At 38.6% G+C, this 25892-nt stretch overlaps 1 protein-coding gene across 1 annotated transcript in view; it reads right to left on the reverse strand.

The window, feature by feature from the left end:
* Positions 1-7855: 7855 nt before the first annotated feature.
* Positions 7856-25892, reverse strand: part of RAP2A (RAP2A, member of RAS oncogene family) — a 37700-nt gene continuing 19663 nt past the window's right edge. The window contains exon 2 of the mRNA XM_061171066.1: positions 7856-9191. Coding sequence (XP_061027049.1) covers positions 8954-9191 — 238 coding nt within the window. The 3' untranslated portion in view covers positions 7856-8953. The remainder of the gene's footprint in view (positions 9192-25892) is intronic.

The following is a 25892-nucleotide window of genomic DNA, read 5'->3' on the forward strand; positions in this document are numbered from 1 at the left end:
AATACAGGTCTGTAACTTCCGTCTTGCTTACACTCCACTCTTGCTTTCTCACTTGCCTGCTAGGATGAAGTCAGTTGCCACATTGTGAGCTGCTCTATGCCAAGGCCCACATGTGCAGCCTTCGGCCCAGCCAGCAAGGAAGCGAGGTCCTCAGTCTGATAGCCCTAGAGAAACTGAATCCTGCCAACAGCTACTGAGGGAGCTTGGGAGTGAATCTACCTCGAGTCCACCCTTAAGATGACTGAAAGCCCAGTCCCACAGCTTGATTGCAGCCTAGTGAGTGACCAGAGTCATGCTTGGATTCTTGACCCACAGAAACTGTGAGATAATAAATATTTGCTGCTTTAAGCCTCTAACTTTTGCGATCATTTGTTACAAGCAATAGATAACTAATACAGAGTGTGTAAATGAACTGAAAGGTAGTGAGTGATGATGCAAACAAAATAAACTGAGGGAAAAGGTATTCAAACTCTACTTACAGAAAGGTGTTGGGGGACTTCCCTGGTGGCACAGTGGTTAAGACTCCACACTCCCAATGCAGGCGGCCTGGGTTTGATCCCTGGTCAGGGAACTAGATCCCACATGCGTGAAGCAACTAAGAATTCATGTGCTGCAACTAGGGAGCCTGCTGGCTTCAACTAAGGAGCACACATACCGCAACTAAGGAGGCAGCAAGTTGCAACAAAGGAGACTGCTGGCTGCAACTAAGGAGCACATATGCCACAACTAAGGAGCCAGCGAGCCACAACAAACGGACACGTGAGCCGCAACTAAGGAGCCCACCTGCCACAACTAAGACCCAGTGCAACCAAATAAATAAATTAAAAAAAAAAAAAAAAAGAAAGAAAGGTGCTGTGGACTCTGGTGGAGGAAAGGCTGTCCTCCCACCTGTATTTGTACTCACTTCCATCTCCATTCCTCTCCCAGGACGAGGCCAGCTGCTGGAGGATGGGCGGATTAAGCTCACTTTGGCCACAATAGCTGGCTTCCCAGATGGCCCCCTGCAGGAGAAAGGCCAGGGTCTCCCTGCCCTTCTTTCTTCTCCCTTGTGAAATGAGATGAGACTGGAGGCAGCTCCCCCAGGAGGGTCCTCTGCCTGTGAGCCTTCCCCCATTCTGCTACCAGGACTGGGGAGATGGCCTAGGGGAGCACCTTGCCAGACTCCAGATCAAACTTGCTTCTTCTCTTTTGGTTCTTCACACCAGCTGAGGTGCTCTGGCCTTTCTTTGCATTGCAGAGGCAAGATTCAGGATCTGGATTCAGGCTCCAAGACAGAAGTAGACAGAGGTCTTTGGATTGCTTCTCATTCTAGGCTCCTCTGGCAACCTGAGTCTGGGGGGGGGTCCAGTCAGTACACTAGTGTTTTGCACTGCAGCTTTAAAATGAAAGCTCCGGCAAGTAATTGCCATTCTCTCGCTCTGGTATTTTAGGGTGTGTGTGTGTCTGTGTGTGTGTGTGTGTGTGTGAGAGAGAGATTGTGTGAGGGTGGGTACACATGAGCTTATACCTCCCTCAGGGATGACATGGATTCAGGGATTCCTGGATGTTTTGGCCAATGCTTTCTTAATGGTACTCCAACTCATCATTTTCTGATATGGACCCAAGTCAAGGAGACTGTGCGTCACAATGCAATGGGGTGGGTACTATGATGTGGGGAGCAGGGTCCAGGCTGCTGTGAGTCAGCCTGGGAGTAGACATATACACTGGCCAGCAGAGGCTTTAAGGAGAAAACTGTCACTAGTTTAGACATTTTTCTTTGGTTTTATCTTTCTGCCTTCTTCTTAGCTCTCTCAAAAAGGTAAGCTCTGAGGGCCAAGGTTAACTATGGGTCTAAGCAAAATACACAGAGACCACAGTGCCTCTTCTCTCTCTGAAGACTAGACTTGCCAGCTTCACAACTGATCCAGGCCCCTCACCTGGACGGAGTCCCCACAGCAGGGTTGGTAAGGCAAATATCTAATAGTAGTATTTCCCAAATTTTGCTCCAGATATTATATGAAGAAAGTATCCTGCAGTCAGGTTAGATTTAGAAACACCAGCAGAATTTTTCTGAGCCTTTTTCAAGAAGTGAGATCTATTATGCAGAGTTTTCCAAACTTACTTGATTCTAGAATCATTTCCTACAAAATATCTCATGGTATAAGACTGCCTCAGAGCTCTTGGGTAAAAAGTACCCAAAGAAATAAGTGATGCCCATTGTGCCATAACATCTCATTGGCAGATCTCCCCCTGGAACCTGGACTCAGAGTCTAGGCTATGACTTTCTCACTTTCTTACCACACAGATGTGACGAAGGACTAAATAAATGAAGCCCCTGGTTGCTTTCACACTTTTTTATTTCCTAACTCAGATTTTGTGACTATCTTCACAGAAATGCTATTGCCTTTTCACTAATAGGACAGCATTTCTTGGTGTTAGTAGTTTCCCACTAAACAATGATTTCTTTCAATCGCTCTAATTATATGTGAATCACTCATTTTGTTGAAGCGTCTTAGAAAATAACTTTCTAATCCTGACGTTTTTAATCATAAATGTCACTAAAACCTAAAAATGTCTAATATTTAACTGTAGCCATAGACCTAGCATTGACTCTTCTGTGTAGTGTCTGATCTATACATCCCTCTGCCCCCCTTAGTTTTGTGATGGCCCTGAATTAGCTCAGTGCCCCCACTTCCCACCCTCCAGGGGCATGGCTCTTGCAGACCCTGTAGTTAGCCTGAACGCTTCCTTGGGAAGTAGACACTTGCTCTAATAGCAGAGTCCCAGAGCCCTGCTGTACTGCCATCCATCCCCACCCACCACAGAGACTCCTCAAATTCCCAGGATGAAACAGCTAAGGTCTGTTGCACTGGCTTTAGAAACAAAGAACAGCGCCAGCTGCGGTTTCTGTGGGCTGTGTGCCCAGGACTCTGGCTCCTCTTGGCTTACTGAGCACGGGCATGTAAGAGTAGGAAAGGTATAGATTACTTAATTCTTGCCAGTAGGCTAATTCTTATCTGCCTTGAGGTAAACAGAAAGGCAAGGAGAGGACTATTGCTAGAGACTGAATGTTTATGTCCCCTCAAAGTTCATTATGTTGAAACCTAATCCTCAACATGATGGTATTAGGTGGGGAGGCCTTTGGGAGGTGATTAGGTCATAAGGGTGGGCTGCTCATGAACAGGGTTAGTGCCCTGATGAATGAGACCTCAGAGGGATGCCTTCTCCCTTCTGCCAAGTGAGGACACGGAGAAGTCAGCTGTCTGCAACCCGGAAGAGGGCCTGCTCCAGACACCAAGGCTCTGCCAGAGCCTTGGTCTTGGACTCTGAGGTCTCCAGAAGTGTGAGAAATAGTTGTTTGTTGTATATGCCACCCAGTCGATGGTATTTTGTCATAGCAGCTTGAAGGAAGCAAGACAATTAAATTGTCTTTTTTATCAGGGATTATGTGTATGTGCCTATCTGTATGGCTGCACCATGCCAGATGTGAGTAATCCTCAAGGAGTAATAGGTGAATGAGCCTGGAACGAGTGGATACCATTTATAAAAAGACATAACGGTGGGGAAAAGGTGATTTAAAGTTAGAAGAGTCTGCATCTCAACTCTGCCACTTTTATCAGTTGAGTGACCATGGGTGATTCATTTTTAGTACTTAGAGCCAGTTTTTTTATAAGCAACGTAGAATTATTTATCCTTCTCACTACCTGTGTATGTGTATCTGTATATGCAGAGAAATATGTCTAGAATGGTTTACATCAAATGTTAACATGGTTGTTTAGGGAATTTGGAAATTGGGTGGCTTTTCCCTTTATATTTTGTGCTTTTCACTAATATTTGATCTTTTTTAAGGTAAAAGTGTAAAGCATACCCCAAATACTGTCAATGTAAAATTGTAATCATATGATAAAATGAAATCTTTCATATCTTTGAGTTTTTGAAATGGGAGAGTCTTATAAAAATTCCCATAAATCCAACCAAGTATCATTCCTTCAGTTTCTTTTTTCCTAACTTGTGTGTATAAATAGGTCTTCATATTTAATCTTTCCAGCAGACAGTCTTCTACCTTTTTCTCCATTAATCTTGGAGGAATCTTTAGAAGGTAATATGAAGACTACTGTTTTAAGAAAATATTGAAAGAAATAACAAACCACCTTACCTGGAAGAGCAGCAGATCTTTTAAAGCCTAATACTTCAAAGGGAAAAACAAAAACAAAAAGCAGGGGAAAAAAGTTAATATGGAAAAATGTAAAACCAGTTTAAATTATCCATTTAACAAATGAAGTGCCACTATGTTTTATTCCTAGTTACATGGAAACATAGATATTTTGAATTAAAAAACAAATAAGAGGTTAGCAGCTTTTTAAGGGAGTTTGTGACAATTTTCTCTGCTTCACAGGTCCCAGAGGTCAGATGGGTTCCCAATTGGTGGCAGTTTATTCCTTCAGCTATTTATACTTTTATTCATGAACCTCTAACAATCAATAAATGGTACAACTTGTGAGAATTTCAAAATACTATTTTCCAGCCGCAAAGAAATTCTCCAAATTGAAATCAGAATTTGATAGGCTTAAATACTTTACAAATGCTTCAAATGAGATTATGAAGCCAACCAGTAGATATTTATTTATTTTACTAAAATATAGGCATGTTTTCCTTTAAATATTTGAGATTCTGTCTACAGTGCCTCTGTTATATTCATTCAAATTATTCTTATATTCCAAAACAATGAGGCTTCTAAACTGGTGGAATGTTGCCAGGAAATTTCAACAGAGTTTGAAGGCAACATGACCAAAAGGCACAGTTTAAATTGGCTTAGGGAATGAATGGGCTCCTTATCAGAGCAGCTGAAGGCTGTATATAATTAACAGCATCTGTCAACGTTAACAGGGCCATATATAGAATAAGCAGGCCCTACAGCCCTACTAAACAGCAACCTCCAGATTCTGGTACCTTAAAATCCACAAGACCTAAACAAAAAGACAGCCCCAAGCCATGACTAGAAGGACACTGATACATTTTAGTGATACTAGCAGGGCTACAAAGCAACAGCTAATTAATGTTAATTATCTAGAACAATTCTGTGAACAAGAGCATTGAGATTTCAAATTAGCCAGCTATCATCAAAAAATATAAAATACCATTTATGAAGATAACTTTATATTTGAAATTACTGATTTAAAAAGCTTTCTCATGTTATTTTAATTTTCAAATGGTGTGAAAATGATCTACTAACCTCCCTTTTTACATGATGAATTTAATTCAATTTAATTCAGCTTGACTATTTCTGTAAGAAGAGTATTAAATTCATTCTATGGCAATTTTTAGGGTTTTTTTTTTTGAAAAAAATACATTAAATACGTTTCACTCATGAACATGTACAAAACAACAAGAACCAAAAAAAACCCAAACCCAGAGGAAATTTCATTAAATAAATTTATTTGTTAAAATAATTTAACTCCAAATACAACTGTTGAATTTGCATTGAGTTATAACTGCAATTCATGTTTTAATTGAAATGTCAAGGTTTAACAACTGACATTGTTACAAAACAATAAACTGTGGTTCAATTTTAAATGGTCAGTTGTATTAGAGCTCAACAATTAACTGTGAACTATATTTATCTCTGGGAAATCCCAAATCAATAAGGATAAGTCTGTTTCCAAAACCCACTGCAGTCATTCTTGAAACCCTGATCAAGATTTAAGAGATGCACAATGACACGTTAAAAAAAAAAAAAAAAAAAGACCCCCATAGTCTTTAACATTTGATTGGCTAAGGAGACAATTAAAGCTTACCCAAGTGCTAACACAAGGCTACTGAGAACAAAAAACTACAAAACAAAAAACCAATGGCAACAAGCAAAATAAGCACTTTCATATTCATACATATAGACAATACCCGCAGTGGGCAACTCCTGAAAACAAACAGCAGACACCCTTAGGCAACATTTCTTTATACAGAAGAGCAAATATCAGTAGTTTTACCACAGAAAAGTGATGGCAACTGTAGCGATCAGAGTCAAAATTTCAGTCCTAATTCTACAAACCAAAGGAGAAAATCATCAAAGCACCTTTCAATAGTTTAAGGAAGATTTTATGTAATACTTTTGATCAGATGCTGGCTTGTTTTGTATAAGTTGAACAAAATGAAAGGCATCAGTTACCATCACTATCACAGCTTAAAAGAACCAAAAAAAAAAAAGTTGCAATATAGACCGAAAAAACTTAAAAAATGCTGCCTTTGTATGAAAGTAAAACGAGATGAAACAGAAAAAAAAGAAAACCTTATCATAGTAGCTAAAGAAAAAGTGGGTCTTTGGATCAAACCATAACATTTTTAAGGCATGTTAGAAAAACTTTCACTTACCTAGTTGCTAGTCTGATCAGGGCATAAAATAAATAGTGACCCAAGGTCACCAACTTTTAGCCACTATTATTTCATGTGCCAACAAATTTCATCTTCCTGTTCTTAAGCTTTGTATTAATATCTCAACAAACACATTCATTCAAGCTGAGTTATATCCATACCAGATGAAATACCAACAGCAAGAGCACACAAGCATTTCCACATTTCTGCATATCTTTGATGCTTTGTCACTAAATATTCAGGGCTGTGTGGAAACACTGATCAGGCAGCCAAATCAGTTATTAACAACTTTACAGTAAAAAACCACCTTATTGTCTGAAAAACACGTCTAACTAAAACCCAAATTTTTAGATAACCTTTTCCACCTTATATCTTGCCATACCTTTCATATTATTTAACTTATTTTTCTTGTCTGCATAGCAATCCACAATGTAAAACTGTAGAATCTTTATAGATGTTTTTAATATGTAATCTGTTGCCATAAATTGCTACCAAATATGGAATTCTAAAAAACAGAATCATTCTTAGAAGTTACAGGCTTCAAAACTCAAACAGTGCACTAACAAATATTTCTAATTCAGTTGATAAAATCATACTTCTTGAATCTTTGATTTCTCTACGTGATTGAGTCAAATCACCTTTTACGTGATGAAATTTATTTCAATAAAACTGGTTAGAACTTTCTGTCCTATCAACAAGGTGCTTCATAATTGGGGATCATAAAAAAAAAACTATATTGAAGAATGCGAATATTCACAATTCAAAGACTTCTGACAACTACGGTCTGGTTTTACCCACAGATCTCTGTTTTCTCATCTATGAAAAGGACTATCCACCTTTTTTCTCTCCTCTAACCTTAATGTCAGGTTACTAAACACTTGGGGGGCTACCAATGATTTCAATAATGTATAAAAACAAATAATTTAAAAGAAAAAAATGGTTTTGATACACTATATTCTGCAGTACAGATTCTCATTATAGGCAATTATCTCTGACTTGTGCCAAATTCGTAGGAACAATAAACACACATGCACACGCAAACATACACTCTTCGCTCAGTTACACGCATAAGACCCAAGCTTACTTGCACAAGAGCGTGAAACCAACAAAATGTCGGGCGGTATGTAGATCACAGGCTCAGTGATACTGCAGTTCTGAAGGCCAAATTTATCTCCAGAGGATCAGCTCAAGATACTCTCTTCAGCATTTATAACTCTGAAGTTAGTTGAAAACCCTTCTGCACTTGATTGTAAAACTTATGAATAGGTTTTTCATGTGCCTTTAGTCATGCAAATGATAAATACTTTACGGCTATGAAAACCAAAAATGTCAGAACTTGAGCACCTTTTCAAAACAAAATATTCACTCTAGCTTTATTTGCCACTTCAGTAATCAGGGCAAAATTGTTATAAGAAAATCTTTATATAATTCTCCAGGAAAATTAAAGGGTTTTTTTTTTTTTTGTCTCTTACCTTCCACTCTATAATTTATGTTCTACTTTTAAGCCCAAATTATTTCACATGTTTATTCAATTTTTTAAATGCCTGCGATAAAGCTCTGCTATAGAAAACTTGATTTCAAAAGCAGGTTAGCCAAGAATCACACCACAACCATAGCCCTTAAAGGCAAGAAGGAATTTGCTGCTTTAATGAACGTAAAAATGCAAGATATCTGTACTGTCCTGTGAGGTTTCTGCAAACGGGAACATGTGGATGCAACATGGCTTCGTTTTCCTTACATGATGGTACTAGTTAATCTACTAGAACACTTCTCGTTAGTAAGGCTACACAATCTCTTTCCGTCACAGTTGCTTCCTTCTTGTTCAGTAAAGTAATAAAGACCATCCCTGCTTAGTTAACAGAGGGTGGGTTTGGGGTTTTAATTCGGCTCAAACCCTTGTAAGAGTCTCCACTTTCTGGGCAAAGCAGGTGATGACACATTCTAACACTAGGCTGTATTTTTACACAACCTGTTGTGACTTTTGCTCTATCAAGGACTGATGTGTGAGTTAGTTCCGTGTCACAAATTAGGATAACATCTACAATTAAGCATCAATATTGAAAAACAAATATGTCAGCTGAGCAAAGAATCTCTCCCTGTAATGCTGTTGGCAGGTCAGCTGTTGTTATCTTACTTGACGTGATACATTGGTTAGAAGCACTATCTCAGTTCCTGAAATTCAGTACTCTTGTAGGAAAATATTTCTCCTTTACTTAATTTTTTTTTTTTTTAACAGAAGACAAAATATTTTAATTGTAAGTGGTCACAGGAATTCTTCTGGTTTCTTGCCCATGATTATTTTTAACATATACCATAGTTGCTTCTGTCAACTCAGTGACAATGCCATGATAGCTTTCAAAGGAGAACACCCTGTAGATCGACTTGGCTATGCCTGAAGCTGCAGGTGCCTAGAGAAGACTGAGGACAACGGTGAAGACTGGAGTTACTGAACCCACATGTTACTCAGAGACATCAACTGACCATCACTGCTCCACTCTGAACAAGGACTGCTATTTCACTGGAGAGTCACACCACACATCCTGCAAGCTCCACTGTCGAGCAGACGAGGCTGGTATCGCCTACGATTCAGGGCAGCCACGTGTGAGCGCTACTGGATGTTACACGCGGAACAGCACGGGTCATCCTTGTCGGGCTGTGCGGCATAGTTCATTTGCCTCACAATTTCTGCAAAGAGTTCGTCCACCATTGTTTTACTCTTGGCAGACGTCTCCATGAAGGGGCAGCCCCACTCTTCTGCAAGGGCTCTGCCTTCATTGGAGGACACTTCTCTCTCACTTTCCAGGTCTACTTTGTTCCCGACCAAGATGACTGGCACTTTCTCATACCTACGAGAGAATAAACAAAACACACAGATGTTGGAGAAGTTAGCACGAAGTTAAACAGGTAAAGTGTATTTTCTCTTTTTTCACTATATTCTACTACAAATGCTCTTTTTAGTTACCTGAAAAATTATTTGCTCCAGTTGGTCTGACATTTGCCAGAAGGCATTTAGAAGCAGCTCTCATAGTAGGTCATAAATGGGTTTTTCAAAATGATGTTTTAAATTAATCAATTATACATCTTTTAAAATCAATGTACCTTTCCAGATATACTTGGAAAATTATTCTCAGAATCTCAGAATAAATCCCTTTATATGGATTAAACTTTTTTCATTATAAGAGATGCTTACAAAAATTCAGATGATGAGGTAATAGCTCTTGTGACTAAACGAATAATTTATAATTTTATATAATTTCAGCATTTTACTATGTTCTAGAAGTATACAAAACTGACATGTTCTAATAGTTCCTAAATAAGAAAAAAGCTAGTAGAACTCATTAGGATGAAACCCACCAAACACAACTACACTCTATCCCTTTACACAAACTGTTATAGATTAGCCTGTTGAAAGACAATCACGGTTCTTTTCAGCCTGACAAGGACTTAAACATTCCAATCATTAGCTTTATTTGATGTTACCACTTCTTTTCCTTCCTAACTAGAATCAGTGTGCTACAGACTAAATGTGTGTCCCACCAAAATTCATATGTTGAAACCTAATCCCCAAAGTGATGGTGATGGTATTTAGGTCGGGCCTTTGGGAAGTGATTAGATCATGAATGGAATTTGTGCCCTTATAAAAGAGACCCCAGAGAGCTCCTTTGCCCCTACAGCCAAGTAAAGACATAGTGAAAAGATGACAGTGTATGAACTAGGGAAGTGGGCCCACACCAGACACTGAATCTTCCAGAGCCTTGATCTTGGACTCCCCAGCCTCCAGAACTGGGAGGAATAATTTTCTGTTGTTTAAGCCATGCAGTCTATTGTATTTTTGTTATACGAGTCAGATGGACTCAGGTAAGGTGTCTATAAGTAAAGATGTTTGGAAAAAGCTAAACTAATAGACAACAGATAATATGAAAACAACAAAGAGGTCCTAAATCATTTTGGTACTAAAGATGATTCTCTCTACAATGGTTACTCATGGTGTAAAAATACATGGTGCTACTGTGTATATTTATTTATTATTTGTGTTTATGTTTGTTCTAAGCAATGTTGCTAATACATTTTTACTTTATACATCATTTTAAAAGCTTTTTGTGATTTTAGGATAAATCAATACCTGTGTCTGTGTGTTTGTACTTACCCCTAAGCAGAATGCATCTCTAATTTATAAAGAAAGCAAACTGCAAACCTGCACACAAGTGATAACAAATGTGACTAGATACAGCTAATCAGAAGAGAAAGCTACACATAGTCAGGATTTACTAAGGCAGGATTTGTACAGCGTTTTTATCATTCAGGAAACTGAGTAACAGGCTGGCAGCTAATGTTAGTGACAGTACTTCCACAACTTCATCATCCTGGCAAGATGGTTCATCTCTACTCACCCTAATTTATAAAGCAAACTATATTCCCAACAGAGTCTCTCTTTTTTTCTTTGGCACAAGATCAAACTGAGAATGGTCTCAACAAGAGGGCACACTCCAGGCAGTGCGCCCCTCAGAAATCTGAAACACACAAGCAACTTAAAAATGAGTGGGGATAGTGGGGATAACAATATCAAAGGTAAATCTAAGATTTGGATATTATCATTTTGCAGGAAATGGATCTGGACAATTCCAATTTTTATCAAAGGACTTTCCATGCATTTACTGTATTTCAGCGGTGCCTAGGCTTTCTGATCTCAGATCATACCGAGAGCTCTGAACATATGACACAGGAGTTTTTCACACCTTCTAGGACCCTCACATACAAACAATTACGTGTACCCCTTGGCCTCTGGGAGGACAATGGCAGTGAGAATGAAGCTGCATTACAAACACTATAAATCAGCTGCTTTGCATACAAGCCCTCTTGGCCTGCTGTACAGAGAAGCTTGGCAAGGAGCTGACACGGCCAGTCCTGTCAGGACAAGGTCAGTTCCTAATCTGTTTTACTTGCAAAGGTATAACTGCATTTTGTTTTTCTTATAAGAGGCTATACATCACTGTGTGTTTAAAACACTTTGTCTAGAAGTGAAGTAACATAAACATTAATAAAATTAAGTAAAATTTATTGATTAAAGTTAAAATTAATTTCAATCTCTGTTTATAATACTTAATAAAAAGGAAAGTGATAAGGCATTCCTTTCTATTATTAATCAAGTGCTATTTTAAGGAATACTTTTTAGTTTAAATACACAGTATAATATCATGCTTTATACATAAATATTTCTTACACTTTTAATTAAAAACTACAAATATGTGGATTTTCAAAACGTGTAAAAAACCAAATCATTAACCATTGTATGATACACTGAATCAAGAATCTGAATAAATCTAACAGATTCTCAAAAGGGTAATAACTAGAACACTGCAAACATAGGTCCACATGCAACAGTATTTAATGATTGTTAAACCAAAATGTGCACTTAGTATCAGAGACCTTGTCCATTATATCACACACTGAATTCAGTGGTCTTTCCTAAAACCAAGATGCTAAAGATGCTAGAGAAATCCAGATTAATATTCTCAGAAGACTTTAAAAGACTGAATAAGATGTTTAAGAAAAAACGGTACTATGTACATTTCAGAATACCAGACGGTGATCAATTTTGTGGCTCTTTCGGTTAACATGAATATATGAGACAGGATTTGGAGGCTCAGCTTCCAGTCGGGCCACTGAGAGGCTGCAAGACTGAGCAAATCAGTTACTCTACTCGCCTATATTTCATTTCCTCATCAGTAAAGCAGGAGTAAGACTATCTGTTCCCACTTAACACACAAGGTTGCTGTAACGGTCACATGAGAGAATCTAGAAAAAACCAAGTGCCGGGGCTTCCCTGGTGGTGCAGTGGTTGAGAATCTGCCTGCCAATGCAGGGGACACGGGTTCGAGCCCTGGTCTGGGAAGATCCCACATGCCGCGGAGCAACTGGGCCCGTGAGCCACAATTACTGAGCCTGCGCGTGTGGAGCCTGTGCTCCGCAACAAGAGGGGCCGCGATAGTGAGAGGCCCGCGCACCGCGATGAAGAGTGGCCCCCGCTCGCCGCAACTAGAGAAAGCCCTCACACAGAAACGAAGACCCAACACAGCCATAAATAAATAATATTAAAAAAAAAAAAAAAAAACCAAGCGCCGGATAAATGAAGGGTGGTGTTCTTTCCCCTCCTGCCCGCTGATATGAGACCACGGCCTCAGGAAGTGTGAAGGAGGAGGGGGAACTGATGGAGGGGGGCGCGGAGTGGGGGGGGCGCGGAGTGGGAGGGGCGCGGAGTGGGAAGGGCGGCGCACCAATCTGGGTGGTGAGGACGAGGGGCAGAGGCAGGCCTGGAGTCACAGGGATAAAGCAGCCCCCTTATAGCAGCCTCTTCTACTCTACCCCGCCCCCTCCCGAGGCTGAGCATCGTAACAACAGGGAACAGGACAAGCGGGAGCCTTCTCCAAATGTGGGTACCTGCGGGGAAGGGAATCTGAAAAGGCGCTGGCTTGGGATGACAGAATTGGTCCTCTGTGTGGAGGTAAGACCTGGAGAAACCTGGATCCTCCTTCAGGAAGATGAGTGAGAAAGAAAAGGGAAAGCAGCAAAGGATGAGGCTGACAGAATACAGTGAGGGTGTGAGGAAACTGGTCCTGCTCTCCACTGTGGCTATACGGTATGTTAAGAAACAAACCAAGCAAAAAGACCCAGACCAGGACTCCAGTTCCAGAACTGCCTCTCGCCAGTGCTGTGAATTTAGAAAATTAACTTCATCTCTACGTTCTGTGGTTTCTTGGACTATAAAATGAGCTGGACTAGCTAATTTCTAAGGGGTTCTTAAGCCCTGAAGTTGAAAGTCAGCACAGACACAGCAGGTCACTCCCAAGACAACACGTATCACTTACTGAGTGACTGCTGAGAGCCCAGCACTGCTCTAAGAACAGCACCCAACAGGCTGAGCTTCACAAGAGATGCGGATGGACGCCTCAGGAGTAAGCCCAACATGCAGGGGTAACCTCGTCAGACTCAGTGGGGCGAAGTCCCCAGGCAGCAGAGCTTTCCGACTTGGCGAGTGGAGCGGGTGCTCAGTGCACTCCGCCTCCCAGGAAGCTGGAGATGCACTCGGGGCCCCGGCAGCTCCCTCTCACTGACAACACTGTTCAAACACGGAAACGTGGGATGCTTTTAGCTATGCAAGTACTGAAGGCTCTACAGAAAACTGCCTGCCGCTGCATAAATAACTAGTGATAAACAATCAATGTGTTGTATATTTATTCATCCATTTAACACACGTTTATTTGATAAGGGCCTACTATGCGCTGGATACTATTCTAGGCACTTATGATACATCAGTGAATAAAACAAAGAGCTCTGCCCCAGAGTCTAGCAGAGGAGACGGTCATCGATAATACACCTAAGTAAATATGTAAATTATTGGTTTACTAAATGGTGTTAAGTGCAATGGAAAAAAACTGCAGAACAGGGAGGGGGCTGGGAGCACAGGTGCTACTTTAAACCAGATGAGCAGGGTAGGCCTTGTTGGGATGGTGGCATGTGAGCAAAGGTGTAAGGGAGTTTGCCAAGCAGGTATCTGGGGAAGAGCATGCCAGGTAGGACACAGGCCAGCCAGTGTGAAAGCTGGTGGGAGTGTGTGTGATGGCTGGGGGCCCATCTGTATAGCCTCCTGCCACTCCTGCAGCCAGAAACCCTGCAGCATAGGAAACCTGTTCATTTCAGGCTAAACAGAACTTTGGAACCTGGGTGGCAAAAGTGGCCTCAGAAGACAAATGTGACATCTATGACAGGGCCAACTAGATTATCTAGGAAGACTAGGTACTTGGTTGGCAGGTGACGGCAGTACTTTCATTTCATGTTCTATATTTATAACAGTTTCGTGAGTTGTCTTCATTTTTTCCCTTTTCTAAACACATCACTTGGGAACAAAGGTGAAGATGCAAAATTCCGAAAATATTTATGTATTGTTGTTAACATTATTAAGAGCAGAGTACCACCCTGTTCACATCTTAAACATCAGCTGGTTTCTCATCAACTTCAGCATAACTTCCTTGATGTTTCCTTTGAGAGCAGGATCATACAGTGGCTTCTGCATCTCACTGTTATTTTTGTTTATATTCTGAGAACTCTTGTTTTTTTTAATAAATTTTATTTATTTATTTATTATTATTATTATTATTATTTGGCTGTGTTGGGTCTTCGTTTCTGTGCGAGGGCTTTCTCTAGTTGTGGCAAGCGGGGGCCACTCTTCATCGCGGTGCGCGGGCCTCTCACTGTCGCGGCCTCTCTTGTTGCGGAGCACAGGCTCCACACGCGCAGGCTCAGTAGTTGTGGCTCACGGGCCCAGTTGCTCTGCAGCATGTGGGATCTTCCCGGACCAGGGCTCGAACCTGCGTCCCCTGCATTGGCAGGCAGATTCTCAACCACTGCGCCACCAGGGAAGCCCAGAACTCTTGTTTTATTAACATGAATGTTCGTGTTGTTTACTGTATCATGAGCATGATTACATAACATATTAATAAATAAAATTAGTTCTTTTGAGCAGCTCTGCTTAATGCATTGAATGAAACATCAGAAATACTGGCTTGAGTATCACTTAGCTGTAGAATGTTGATGGCTTCTCAGTGAAGGCAGCTTTGTAGATATGAATAGTTCAAAGCATTTGATGTTTGTCAACAGTCTTTATGTAACTGTCTTGATATGGGTATATGTGTATGTATAGTTTATTCTGGTTGTGTCTAAACTCGGCTGATCACCAAAATAGCTTGAGAATTAAAAATACTGATTCCCAGGCCCAACTCCAGAGCTACTGAATCTGAATTTGTGGGATCAGGACTCAAGACCCTATTAAAAAATACCTATCTATATCTATAAGTTCTGAAGACTAATTGTGAGGTTCAGCAGGGTTTAGGAATCACTGACCTGATCTACTACGTTGTGACCCCCAAACAATACTGTATGTGTATAGTTCATGGTTTAATACTGTGGCAAGTCCAGGATCAATTCCTTCTTCCCTGCATTTATTCACCAATGATAAGTTGTAGACAGATACCACTACACTCAGTTCCTTTAACTTCCTTTTGAGGGTGCTGCATTGTAGCATATTAAAAGAAGGCTATGCTTCACATGAATTTTACCAGGCTGCTGTCTTCTCAGTCACTTTTTCAAGAGCAGGTTGAAATACAATTCTCTTTAAATTCAGAAATGAGAATCGGAAAGATTTTTACTTACAAGGTCCCCTTGTTCAACCTTCCACCCGTTGTTAAAAATCTCACCTACCAAGAGGGTCTCAAGGCAAAATGTCAGAACACCTGATGCTTTAATCATTTCCATGACAACCTTACCAAATGGTTATATTTCAACATCTTTAGTGATGTGGAAATCATATCTCAGGCAACCCATTTTGTCCTTCCTGTCAGTTCTGTTAAATGTTAGTGTTAAAAAGTCAGTGCTAAAAAGTTTATCCCTATCTAATGAGCTGTGATCTGTAACACCTTGTCCCTCCTTTTACGCTTGAGAACATAGAAATCTTTTCTCCAAAATGAAAATAGCTTTTCTTCTCCATCTCCCTGGTCAAATAAGTAACACATAATGATTTAAAAAAACCCATGGCAATATTTAAATAGGTAAAGAGGAAACTGAAAAACATTCTTAATCTCACCTCCATGAGAATAATTGCTATAATTATTTTGTTGTATATCGTTTCACTATTTTCCTATACATATCTATATAAGTGTAAATTTTTATGAAAGGAGATTATACCAGCTTCGATGTTCACTTATCATGGACTTTGTATATCAATAAGTGATATACATCATATTAATGGCTAAACAGTATTCCATTTTATAGAGTCTCTACGATAAACATACCGTAATTTAATGACTCCTTCTCCATTTGTGCATGGAGAGTTCCCCTCTACTCATTTTTTTCACTAATAAACAGCAATCTGATGAACTACACCTAGAGGTATAACTACTTTCTCAAAGGTATGCATAATGTGTGTGTGTGTGTGTGTGTGTGTGTGTGTGTGTGTATGGCATACCATTTAAACCAGAAAAATCACATTTCTACATTAGATAACCAGATTGCCGTGCACACATACATGCAATCTCAACTGACATCCAGAAATTTATACTACAACCAACAGTGCTTAAGAGTGCCTGTTTCCCCACCCTTGGGATTGATATTTTTAATCTTTCAGTAAAGTATTATGGCAGTTCTGGAGAAAGAGAATGGTTTTTGGCTAGGAGTTGAAGGCTCTTACCACAGCCTGCCAGCATAAAACATCAATACTTCTCGTAAGGATGGAAAACATAAGCTAAGTAAGGCTTCCGTCTTCCTCTAAACTGATTTGTTTTGAGGTGACTAAATATTTCATCTTAAAAGAGCACTTCTGGTAATTTAGCTCGAGTAATGAAAGGAAACCACAATTCTATGCTGCAACTTTCTCTTGGTTTCAGACTGCATACTGAAGAACAGAGAGAAATTTGTAAATGTAATGTAAAAATTAAGTTAGGAGCGTAATAACACTAAAAAGATACTCAAAGCTATCACGGATACTCCAAACCGATGTAGATAAAAATAATCTGTTTTAATAGAAATTAAGAGCTGACACTGTATCAGAAGAACAGTTTGATGGTGAGGGACCAATTGATCATGACAATGCAACTCAGGCATTTTGAATGTTGTATTAAAAAACCATTTGAGGGAGAAAATATTTGCAAAAGACATCTCTGATAAAGGATTGTTATCCAAAATATACAAAGAAGTCTTAAAACTCAACAAGAAACAAACAACCCAATTAAAAAAATGGGCGAAAGACCTTAATAGACATCTCAATGAAGAAGATATACAGATGGCAAATAAGCATGTGAAAAGATGCTGCACATCATATTCTGTCAGAGAAATTCAAATTAAAACAGAGATACCACTATACACCTACTAGAATGGACAAAATCTAGAAGACTGACAACACCAAATGATAGACAGGAGCAACAGGAACTCTCATTCATTCCTGGTGGGAATGCAAAATGGTATAGCCACTTGGAGGACAGTTTAGTGGTTTCTTAGAAAACTACACATACTCTTATCATACAATCCAGCAATCCTTGGTATTTACCCCCAAAAGTGAATAATTATGAATATATAAAACCTGCATATGGATGTACATAGCAGCTTTATTCATAATTGCCAAAACTTGGAAGCAACCAAGATATCCTTCAGTAGGTGAATGGATAAACTGTGGTACATCCAGACAATGAAATATCATTCAGTGTTAACAAGAAATGACCTATCAAGCCATGAAAAGACAGGTAGGAAACTTAAAGGTGCATTAAGGGAAGGAAACCAATCTGAAATGGCTACATACTGTATGGTTTCAATTATACGACATTTTGGAAAAGGCAAAACTATGGAGACAGTTAAAAGATCAGTGGTTGCCAGGAGTTGGTGGGGGTGGGGAGGAAGGGGTGAAGAGGGGGCACACAGAGGATCTTCAGGGCAGTGAAAATACTCTTTATGATACCACCATGATGAATACATGCTATTAAACATTTGCCCAAATCCACATAACGTACAACACCAAGAGTGTACTAAGGTAAACTACTGACTTTGGATGATTATGATGTGTCAATGTAGGTTCATCAGTTTAACCAATGTACCAGTCTCGTGGGGGATATTGCTTATGGGAAAGGCTATGCACGGGTAGGCTCAGGGGCTATACAGGAAATCTCCGCATCACCTCGATTTTGCTGTGAACCTTAAACTACTCTGAAGAAATAGTCTTTTTTTTTATTCTGTTATTTTATTTATTTTTTTGGCTGCGTTGCGGTGCGTGGGCTTTTCTCTGGTTGCGGCGAGCGGGGGCTACTCTTTGTTGCGGTTCGCGGGCTTCTCATTGCGGTGGCTTCTCTTGTTGTGGAGCATGGGCTCTAGGCTTGCGGGCTTCAGTATTTGCAGCACGTGGGCTCAGGAGTTGTGGCACACGGGCTCTAGAGCGTAGGCTCAGTAGTTGCGGCGCACGGGCTTAGTTGCTCCACGGCATGTGGGATCTTCCCAGAGCAGGGATCGAACCTGTGTCGCCTGCATTGGCAGGCGGATTCTTAACCACTGCGTTACCAGGGAAGTCCAAGAAATAAAGTCTTTTAAAAAGAGCTACTTGAGGACTAGGGTAGCCAAGTTGGCTTAAGTCCACTAAAGTCTTTATATCTCACTAATAACAAGTAAAAACTCAGGACAAAATACAAACAGCAACTACCAAACAACTCTGAAAAGTAAAGAAAAGCAGGCAGATTGGGGAGGAGAGCCAATTCTTAGAGAGAAGACCCATACGGAGGTTGAATTTCCTAGTTTTTCCTCTTTTCTCTTGTGGCCTTAAGCTGAGGGTGGGCACTCAGTGGTATGCACACAGCCAGAACTCTGGGAGAAATTCTGTCTTTTTACCCAGAAGATCAGGGTAAAGGGATCTCTGTGAGCTGGAGTATGTGTGTGGGTGGGGAAACCTCCCTTTTTTCTTTTCTTTTCTTTTTTTTTTTAAGGGTTTTTTTTTTTTTAATAAATTTATTTTATTTTTGGTTGCGTTGGTTCTTTATTGTTGCACGCAGGCTTTCTCTAGCTGCGGCGAGTGGGGGCTACTCTTCATTGCAGTGTGCATGCTTCTCATTGCGGTGGCTTCTCTTTGTTGCAGAGCACGGGCTCTAGGCGTGCGGGCTTCAGTCGTTGTGGCACGCGGGCTCAGTAGTCGTGGCTCACAGGCTCAGTAGTTGTGGCTCACGGGCTCTAGAGCGCAGGCTCAGTAGTGGTGCTCGGGCTTAGCTGCTCCACGGCATGTGGGATCTTCCTGGACCAGGGCTCAAACCCGTGTCCCCTGCATTGGCAGGCGGATTCTTAACCACTGAGTCACCAGGGAAGCCAAAACCTCCCTTTTTTCTTGTTTTTCCTTTCACAACTCACCTACAGTGGGCCCCTAGCAGAGCTGGGGTAGTGGGCAATGCCAATAGCTAAGACTTCATTAGAAATTTCTGGTTAGAGGAACTGAAAAAAGGGCTCCTTAAGGTCCAAAGAGAATGAGAGAAATCTTTAGTTTTTTTCCTTCTTTTTTCTCTGCCCACTATGCTAGGAAGATGACCCCAACTGTGAGAACTGTGTAGCAATGCAGAAGGATATCAACCAACTTTATCTAATTAATATTTATAGAACACGCTACACCATAAAAGCAGAATACATATTCCTGTCAAGTGCCCCTGCAATATTCACTAAGACAGATCATATTTTTGGCTATAAAAACTGTAACAAATGTAAAAGAGCTGAAATGATACAAAATATATTCTCAGACCATAGTGGAATTAAACTAGAAATCAGTAACAAAAAGATATCAAGAAAAATCTCCAGATATTTAGAAACTGAACCATATACTTCAAAATAATCCATGGGTCAAAGAAGACATCATTAAAAAATAAGAACACACTTATTTGAATGAAAATGAAAATAGAACATATCAAAATCTGTGGGATGTAGTTAAAGCACTGCACAGAGAGAAATTATAGCATTAAATGTTTATATTTGAAAAGAAGAAAGGTCTTTAGATCAATGATCTGTGCTACTACCTTAAGAAACTAGAAAAAGCACAAAATAAATCCAAATTAAGCAGAAGGATGAAATAATAAAGAACAAAAATAAAAGAAATTGAAAACAGAAAAACAATATAGAAAATCAACAAAAATTAAAAATCTAGTTCTCTGAAAAGACCAATAAAACTGATAAACTTTTAGCCAGATTGATCAAGAAAAAAAGATGACACAAATTAACAATACCAGAAAGAGGAAACTTACTACACACCTGACAGACATGAAAGAGAATATGTTCCCGAAATAAAAACTTAGATGAAATGCACCAATTCCTTGAAAAAATTTACTTATATGATGTCATTCATGCTCCTCTTCTCAGGGGGTGACAACAGCTCTCCACTACTGATCATATTATACCTAAACCCCTCTGTTTAGCTTCTTCAGGTTTCCAAACTCTAGCCCTTCATATCTAATTCAACTTTATCTCTTACAACTTTCCAAAGAGAATCTTCTGTTCTAAATTCTGTTTCCTTGTTCATGATGGTCCTCTAATGACAGAAGTCCCTACCAATCAAAATTCTAACTACCATTCGAAATTTAGGTCAAATTTCATCTCTTTTAAAATCTTCCTTTTATAAATAGCTCATTTGTCTGAACTCTTATTTATATTTTTATATCATTAAGAATTTGGGGTTCATAGGTTTTCATTAATTTATTTCTTGAGTATCTACTAGGCATCGTGTGAAGGATTGGAGATATAAGACAAATAAGATCCTTGGAGTTTACGCTTAAGTTGAAGGTAACACTATAAACAAACAACCAATGTAACTAAAGACTGTGATAGCTGTTTCAAAGAAAATCAATATTGATTAATGTACAGTAACTTGGGCAGGCCAATATTACATGAGGTGATCAAAGAAGGCATCTCTGGGAGATGAATTCTAAGCAGAAACTTGAAGACTGAGAGTTGAGTCAGCCATGGGAGAAAACCAGGAATCAAACATTTTAGCCAGAAGAAAATATAAAGGATAGGTTATAGAAGAGTGCTAGGCTTATTCAGGGAACAAAAAGGAGACTGGAACGATTACAGCATAAAGAGCAAGGGGGAAGAAAAGCATGAGGGATGATTGAAGAAGGACCTATGGCCACTATTGTAAGAATAGGAGAAAGTCACTGAAGGTCTTTCAACAAAAAAAATTAGGTGGTCTATGTGTTAAGAGATCAGTGTGGTTAATGTACAGAAAATGTTCTTTAGGGGCACAATAGTAGCAGGAAGACAGGAGATGATTGTACTGTTCCAGGCAAAAGTCAACAATGACTTGAATTGGGATGACGGCAATGACAGTATTAAGAAATAAAACTTAAAATATATTTCGGAGGCCGCACCAACAAAGACATGATAATGGACTGGTTGAAGAAGACAGCAGGTAGTGGTCTGACAAAAAAAAAAGAAATCAGTAAGATTCATAGGTAAACTATTGCTTTTACAAGTATAGTTTTATCTCATGACTAAGAACCTAAGACCCCAAGGGGAACTACCATATGCCTCGTATTACCCTGTTTCTAATACACTTGTACTGTGATCATGTTTAAAATTATCTTGGTTATCAAATCACTACTTCTTACAAAGAAACTTTTAGTATACCATGGAGTTCTTAATAAACATTAAAAACAATCCCCTCTTAGCTTTAAATTCAATGATGATTTTCCTGTAGAAGTGGCTACTTCCTTTTCCTATAAAAGTTTAATTTTCTAAATATTCCTACTCACTTCATGTTTACCTTAATATTATTCCTGGATTTCTACCTATCCTTTACTGATTACCTGGGAGTCTTTTTAAAGATGTATGTTGTTTCCAGATACGAACTTTTCTTTTACTATGTAAGGTAAAAATCATTTGCCACTCAAATTTCACCTTGTTGAAGGTCTTTCTACATACTCTCAAATTACTACCAATAGAAAAAGAGTAAGATTTCTGCCTTCTACTTCTACCATACACTTGGATATTCTGATTATTTCTAAAAGTTTGTGAATGATAATTACCCAACACTACAGATGTATTTTTAGCTCTTTCCGAATTATTACTTTAATCAAATCTTTAAAAATCTTAGAAAAATATTACGTCAATCAACAAGAAGCTTCAAATACTTTTTTGATTGGAGGGACAGTATAAATAAATAAAAACTCCAACACTGTCCCCTCTTCTTAGGCCCTCCTAAGAAAGAAAAAGTTGTACTTCTCCATATGGCCTTTTCAGCATTATGCTCTCCTCAGACCATTAAAAAAATTAAGTCTGGAAAATTCTACTGTTTCACGGGGTGGGGCAAAAGGGAAGAGGAGGGTGAACTGGTAAAAGCAGTCATTGTTCTGGCCTCAACTAGGGAAAAGGTGAATGGTACCCAATTTGTCCAAAGGCAATTGAAGGTGACTCAACCAATTCCTTGAAAAGTACAAACTATCACAACTCATCTCATATGAAATAGATCATTTAAATACCAATTTATCAATTATTATCCTATGCAATATGGTTTTAGTGCCAAGTGAAGAACTCTTTGTCTAGCCCTAGATCATGAAGATTTTCTCTAAAAGTTTTATAGTTTCGCATTTTATGTTTAAGCCAGATCAATTTTAAGTTAGTTTTTGTTAAGATGTGAGGTTTAGGTTATACATGCCTAACTGCTCCAGCTTTTTGTTGAAAAATTATCAAATACCAGAAATAAATCTAATCAAAGATTTAAAAGACTTTTACAATGAAAATTACAAAACAGTGCTTAGAGAAATTAAAGAAGACCTAAATAAATGGAGGAATATACTATTCACTGATTGGAAGACTCAACATTAACACATCAATTCTCCACAAATTGATTTATGGATTCCATGTAAACCCAATCAAAATGACAGCAGGTTTTTGATAATTTTGTGCATGTGGGGTAACTGACAGATGATTTTTGGAAATGCAAAGAATTCTATGGAAAAGCAAAATAACTAGAATAGCCAAAGCAAATTTGTAGAATTAAAACAAAGCTTGAGCATTAGATACCAGATATCAAGACTTATAAAGCTATAATAATTAAGACAGTGTGGTTTACACATAAGAAGAAATAGAAAAATAGAACAGAATAGAGGGTCTAGAAACAGACCTACACATATAGATTTGCCTGATTTATGACAAAGGTGCATCTACAATTCGTTGGGGAAACGGTCTTTTAAATAAATAGCACTAGGTCAACTGGATAGCCATATGTGGATAAAAACCAAAAAAACCTTGAACCACCCCCCCATCTCACACCACTAACACAAATTACAGATGAATCATAGAATGAAAGTCAATATACCTTCTAGAAAGAATATGGAGGATGAATCTTCATAACCTTAGAGTGGACAAAGATTATTAATTAGGACACAAAAAAGAACCACAAAAGATTAATAAAGTAGACTTCATTAAAATTAAGAATTTATGCTCATTAAAAGAAACCATTAAGCAAGTCAAAAGGTAAGGCAAGATTGGGAAAAGGTATCTGCAATACATATATCTGACAAAGGACTTCTATCCAAAATGTATAAAGAATTTCTACAAAATGTAAGAAGACAATATAATTTTTTAGTGGACAAAACACTTGAGCAGGTATTTTTTAAAAGAAGATAGGCAAATAGTCATTAAGCATACAAAGAAGTGTTCATCATTATACACCAGGGAAATAAAAACTAAAATCAAAATGAGGTACCACTAAAATCTTATCAGATAAGCTAAAATTTTAAAAGACTGACTATATCAAATGTTGACCAGGATGTGGAACAACTGAAACTCTTATTGGGGGAAGAGTAAATCAGTACAACTACTTTGGAAAATCATTTGGCAGTACAGTTGACCCTTTAACAACTTGGGGGTTAATCTGCATATAGCTTATAGTTGGCCCTCCGTATCCATGGTTCCTCCACAACTAACTAGGGCTTCAACAAACCATGGACTGTGTAGCACTGCAGTATTTACTTCTGAAAAATATCTGCATATAAGTGAACCTGCACAGTTCAAATCCATGTTGTTCAAGGGTCAACTGTATTTACTAATGCTGAGCCTATGCATTTATGACCCAATAATTCTACTCCGAGGTATACACCAAGGGACAGTGTACATATATGCACCAAAAGATATGTACTAGAATGTTCACAGTAGTGTTACTCATGATAGCCCTGATCTAGAAACTACCCAAATACTTATCAACAGAATAAATAATGAAATCATACAAGAGGACTACATACAAGGGGACTACCGTACCTCAGTGAAGAATCAGCTACTGCTACAAGCAACGTGGATGAATCTGACAACGAGGATGTTGAACGATAAAGGCCAGAAGCTTAATAACAGACAAAACTAATCTGTGCTGGTCTTTGAGCATGGAAGTGACAGGGATGAAACATGAGGGAACCTGCTGTGTTGCTTGAAATGTTTGTCCCACATCTTCATCCGGGACTTGGCTACCTGGAGTATGCATCTAGCTGTCTAATCTTAATTTGTGTACTTCACTACATAAAAGTTATACATCAATCAAAAACTAAATTGAAACAGAAAAAAAATCAATAAATGAGATAATTATCTAAATGATTTCCTCATTGAAATAGGAATGGTAAAATAACCTTCAAGACAAACTGAGTGAGCACGCATGTTGGTTATGGGGTGCAAGTCACACAAAGTGCATTGTAAAGTCGATCAGTTAGTATATTATTCAGCTGAATACTGCTAATCCATTTTAAATTTCTGTCCACGTCCTACGCTGTTTATTTTATATTCAAAACTGGCTAAAGACTGAAAGCATAAGGAGTACTATACTAAAGTATATGTTTTTGGAAACAAAAACGATAATAACTCTGAACATTTTCTTCACCATCAGATCTATAAATTGCATCCATCTGACCACAATTCTTTTCAGGCGTATCAAGATGCCACAGTATGCCAGAGAACTTCAAATATCCATGTTAGAAACAGAAAATATAATCATGACCACATTCAATCTGGCTTTTTATTTATTAGAAATGAAGATAATCTGCCCCAGTAATGTGTCATATGTGAGGAAGTGTTTGCAACTGGAAGCCTTAAACCTTGTTATTTAGAAACTAACTGCAAAAATATCTGAATAAACCAGCTGATTCCCTTTTTTTTTTTTTTAAAGCACAATATCCAAGATATCCAAAATAAGGCAGAGGAAAGCAGTTGTTGGTCCACATTTGATACTTTTAACGTGTAGTTAAATTTCAATCTGCATTTTAATGTATATTCAGTCATCAAATAATCTGTCAACAAAGTATGCATCTTCTTACATAATTTAAATAGCAGGGAAAATTCAAGTTTGGACACCTATTCGAAAAACACATAGCTTTCATCTATCTAAGGAACAAAGGTCTTCAGACATAAAACATGCTTTTTATCTTTAGTGAGAGTCAAAATCTAAAAACCTCTGCATTAAGAAACAGGTCCAACTATTGTACTTGAAAAGACTAAATTGAGTCAATTGCTCAGGAAAACGCAAGTTATTTGAACTGTTATCTAAATTTATATCAAATTATAGGATATATCTTCTCAGCATCCCCTCGTTTCAAATTCTTGGCAAAAATGTTGATGAATGAAAATTCATATATATCTGATACACAGTTAAAGTTCAGTTACAAGTACTTCTTAAAAGTTACCTCTGACTGAAGAAGATTTAAAGATGCATCAAAGCTAGAAAGAGCTAAGACTTCTTAGAAACTTTTAAATTATGAACAGAAGAGTATTTTTCCTGGGGTATTTTCCTACTGTTGTAGTAAGATCTTAAAATATTTATTTCCAAATCACTAAATACAAACAGCACCAAACAAAACTAAAAACACACTGAATCTCTAGAAAATGCAGGTTATCAGACCAGCAGAATTAGCTTTTCTTCTCTCCAGCAACAAGCAGCTCAGGGGACGAGCGTATCAATTATGCATGACAGGTTGTAACTGGTTGGTTCAACTGGCATAAGTTTGACT

The sequence above is a fragment of the Eubalaena glacialis genome, chromosome 16 (genome assembly GCF_028564815.1).
Source record: "Eubalaena glacialis isolate mEubGla1 chromosome 16, mEubGla1.1.hap2.+ XY, whole genome shotgun sequence".
NCBI lineage: Eukaryota > Metazoa > Chordata > Mammalia > Artiodactyla > Balaenidae > Eubalaena > Eubalaena glacialis.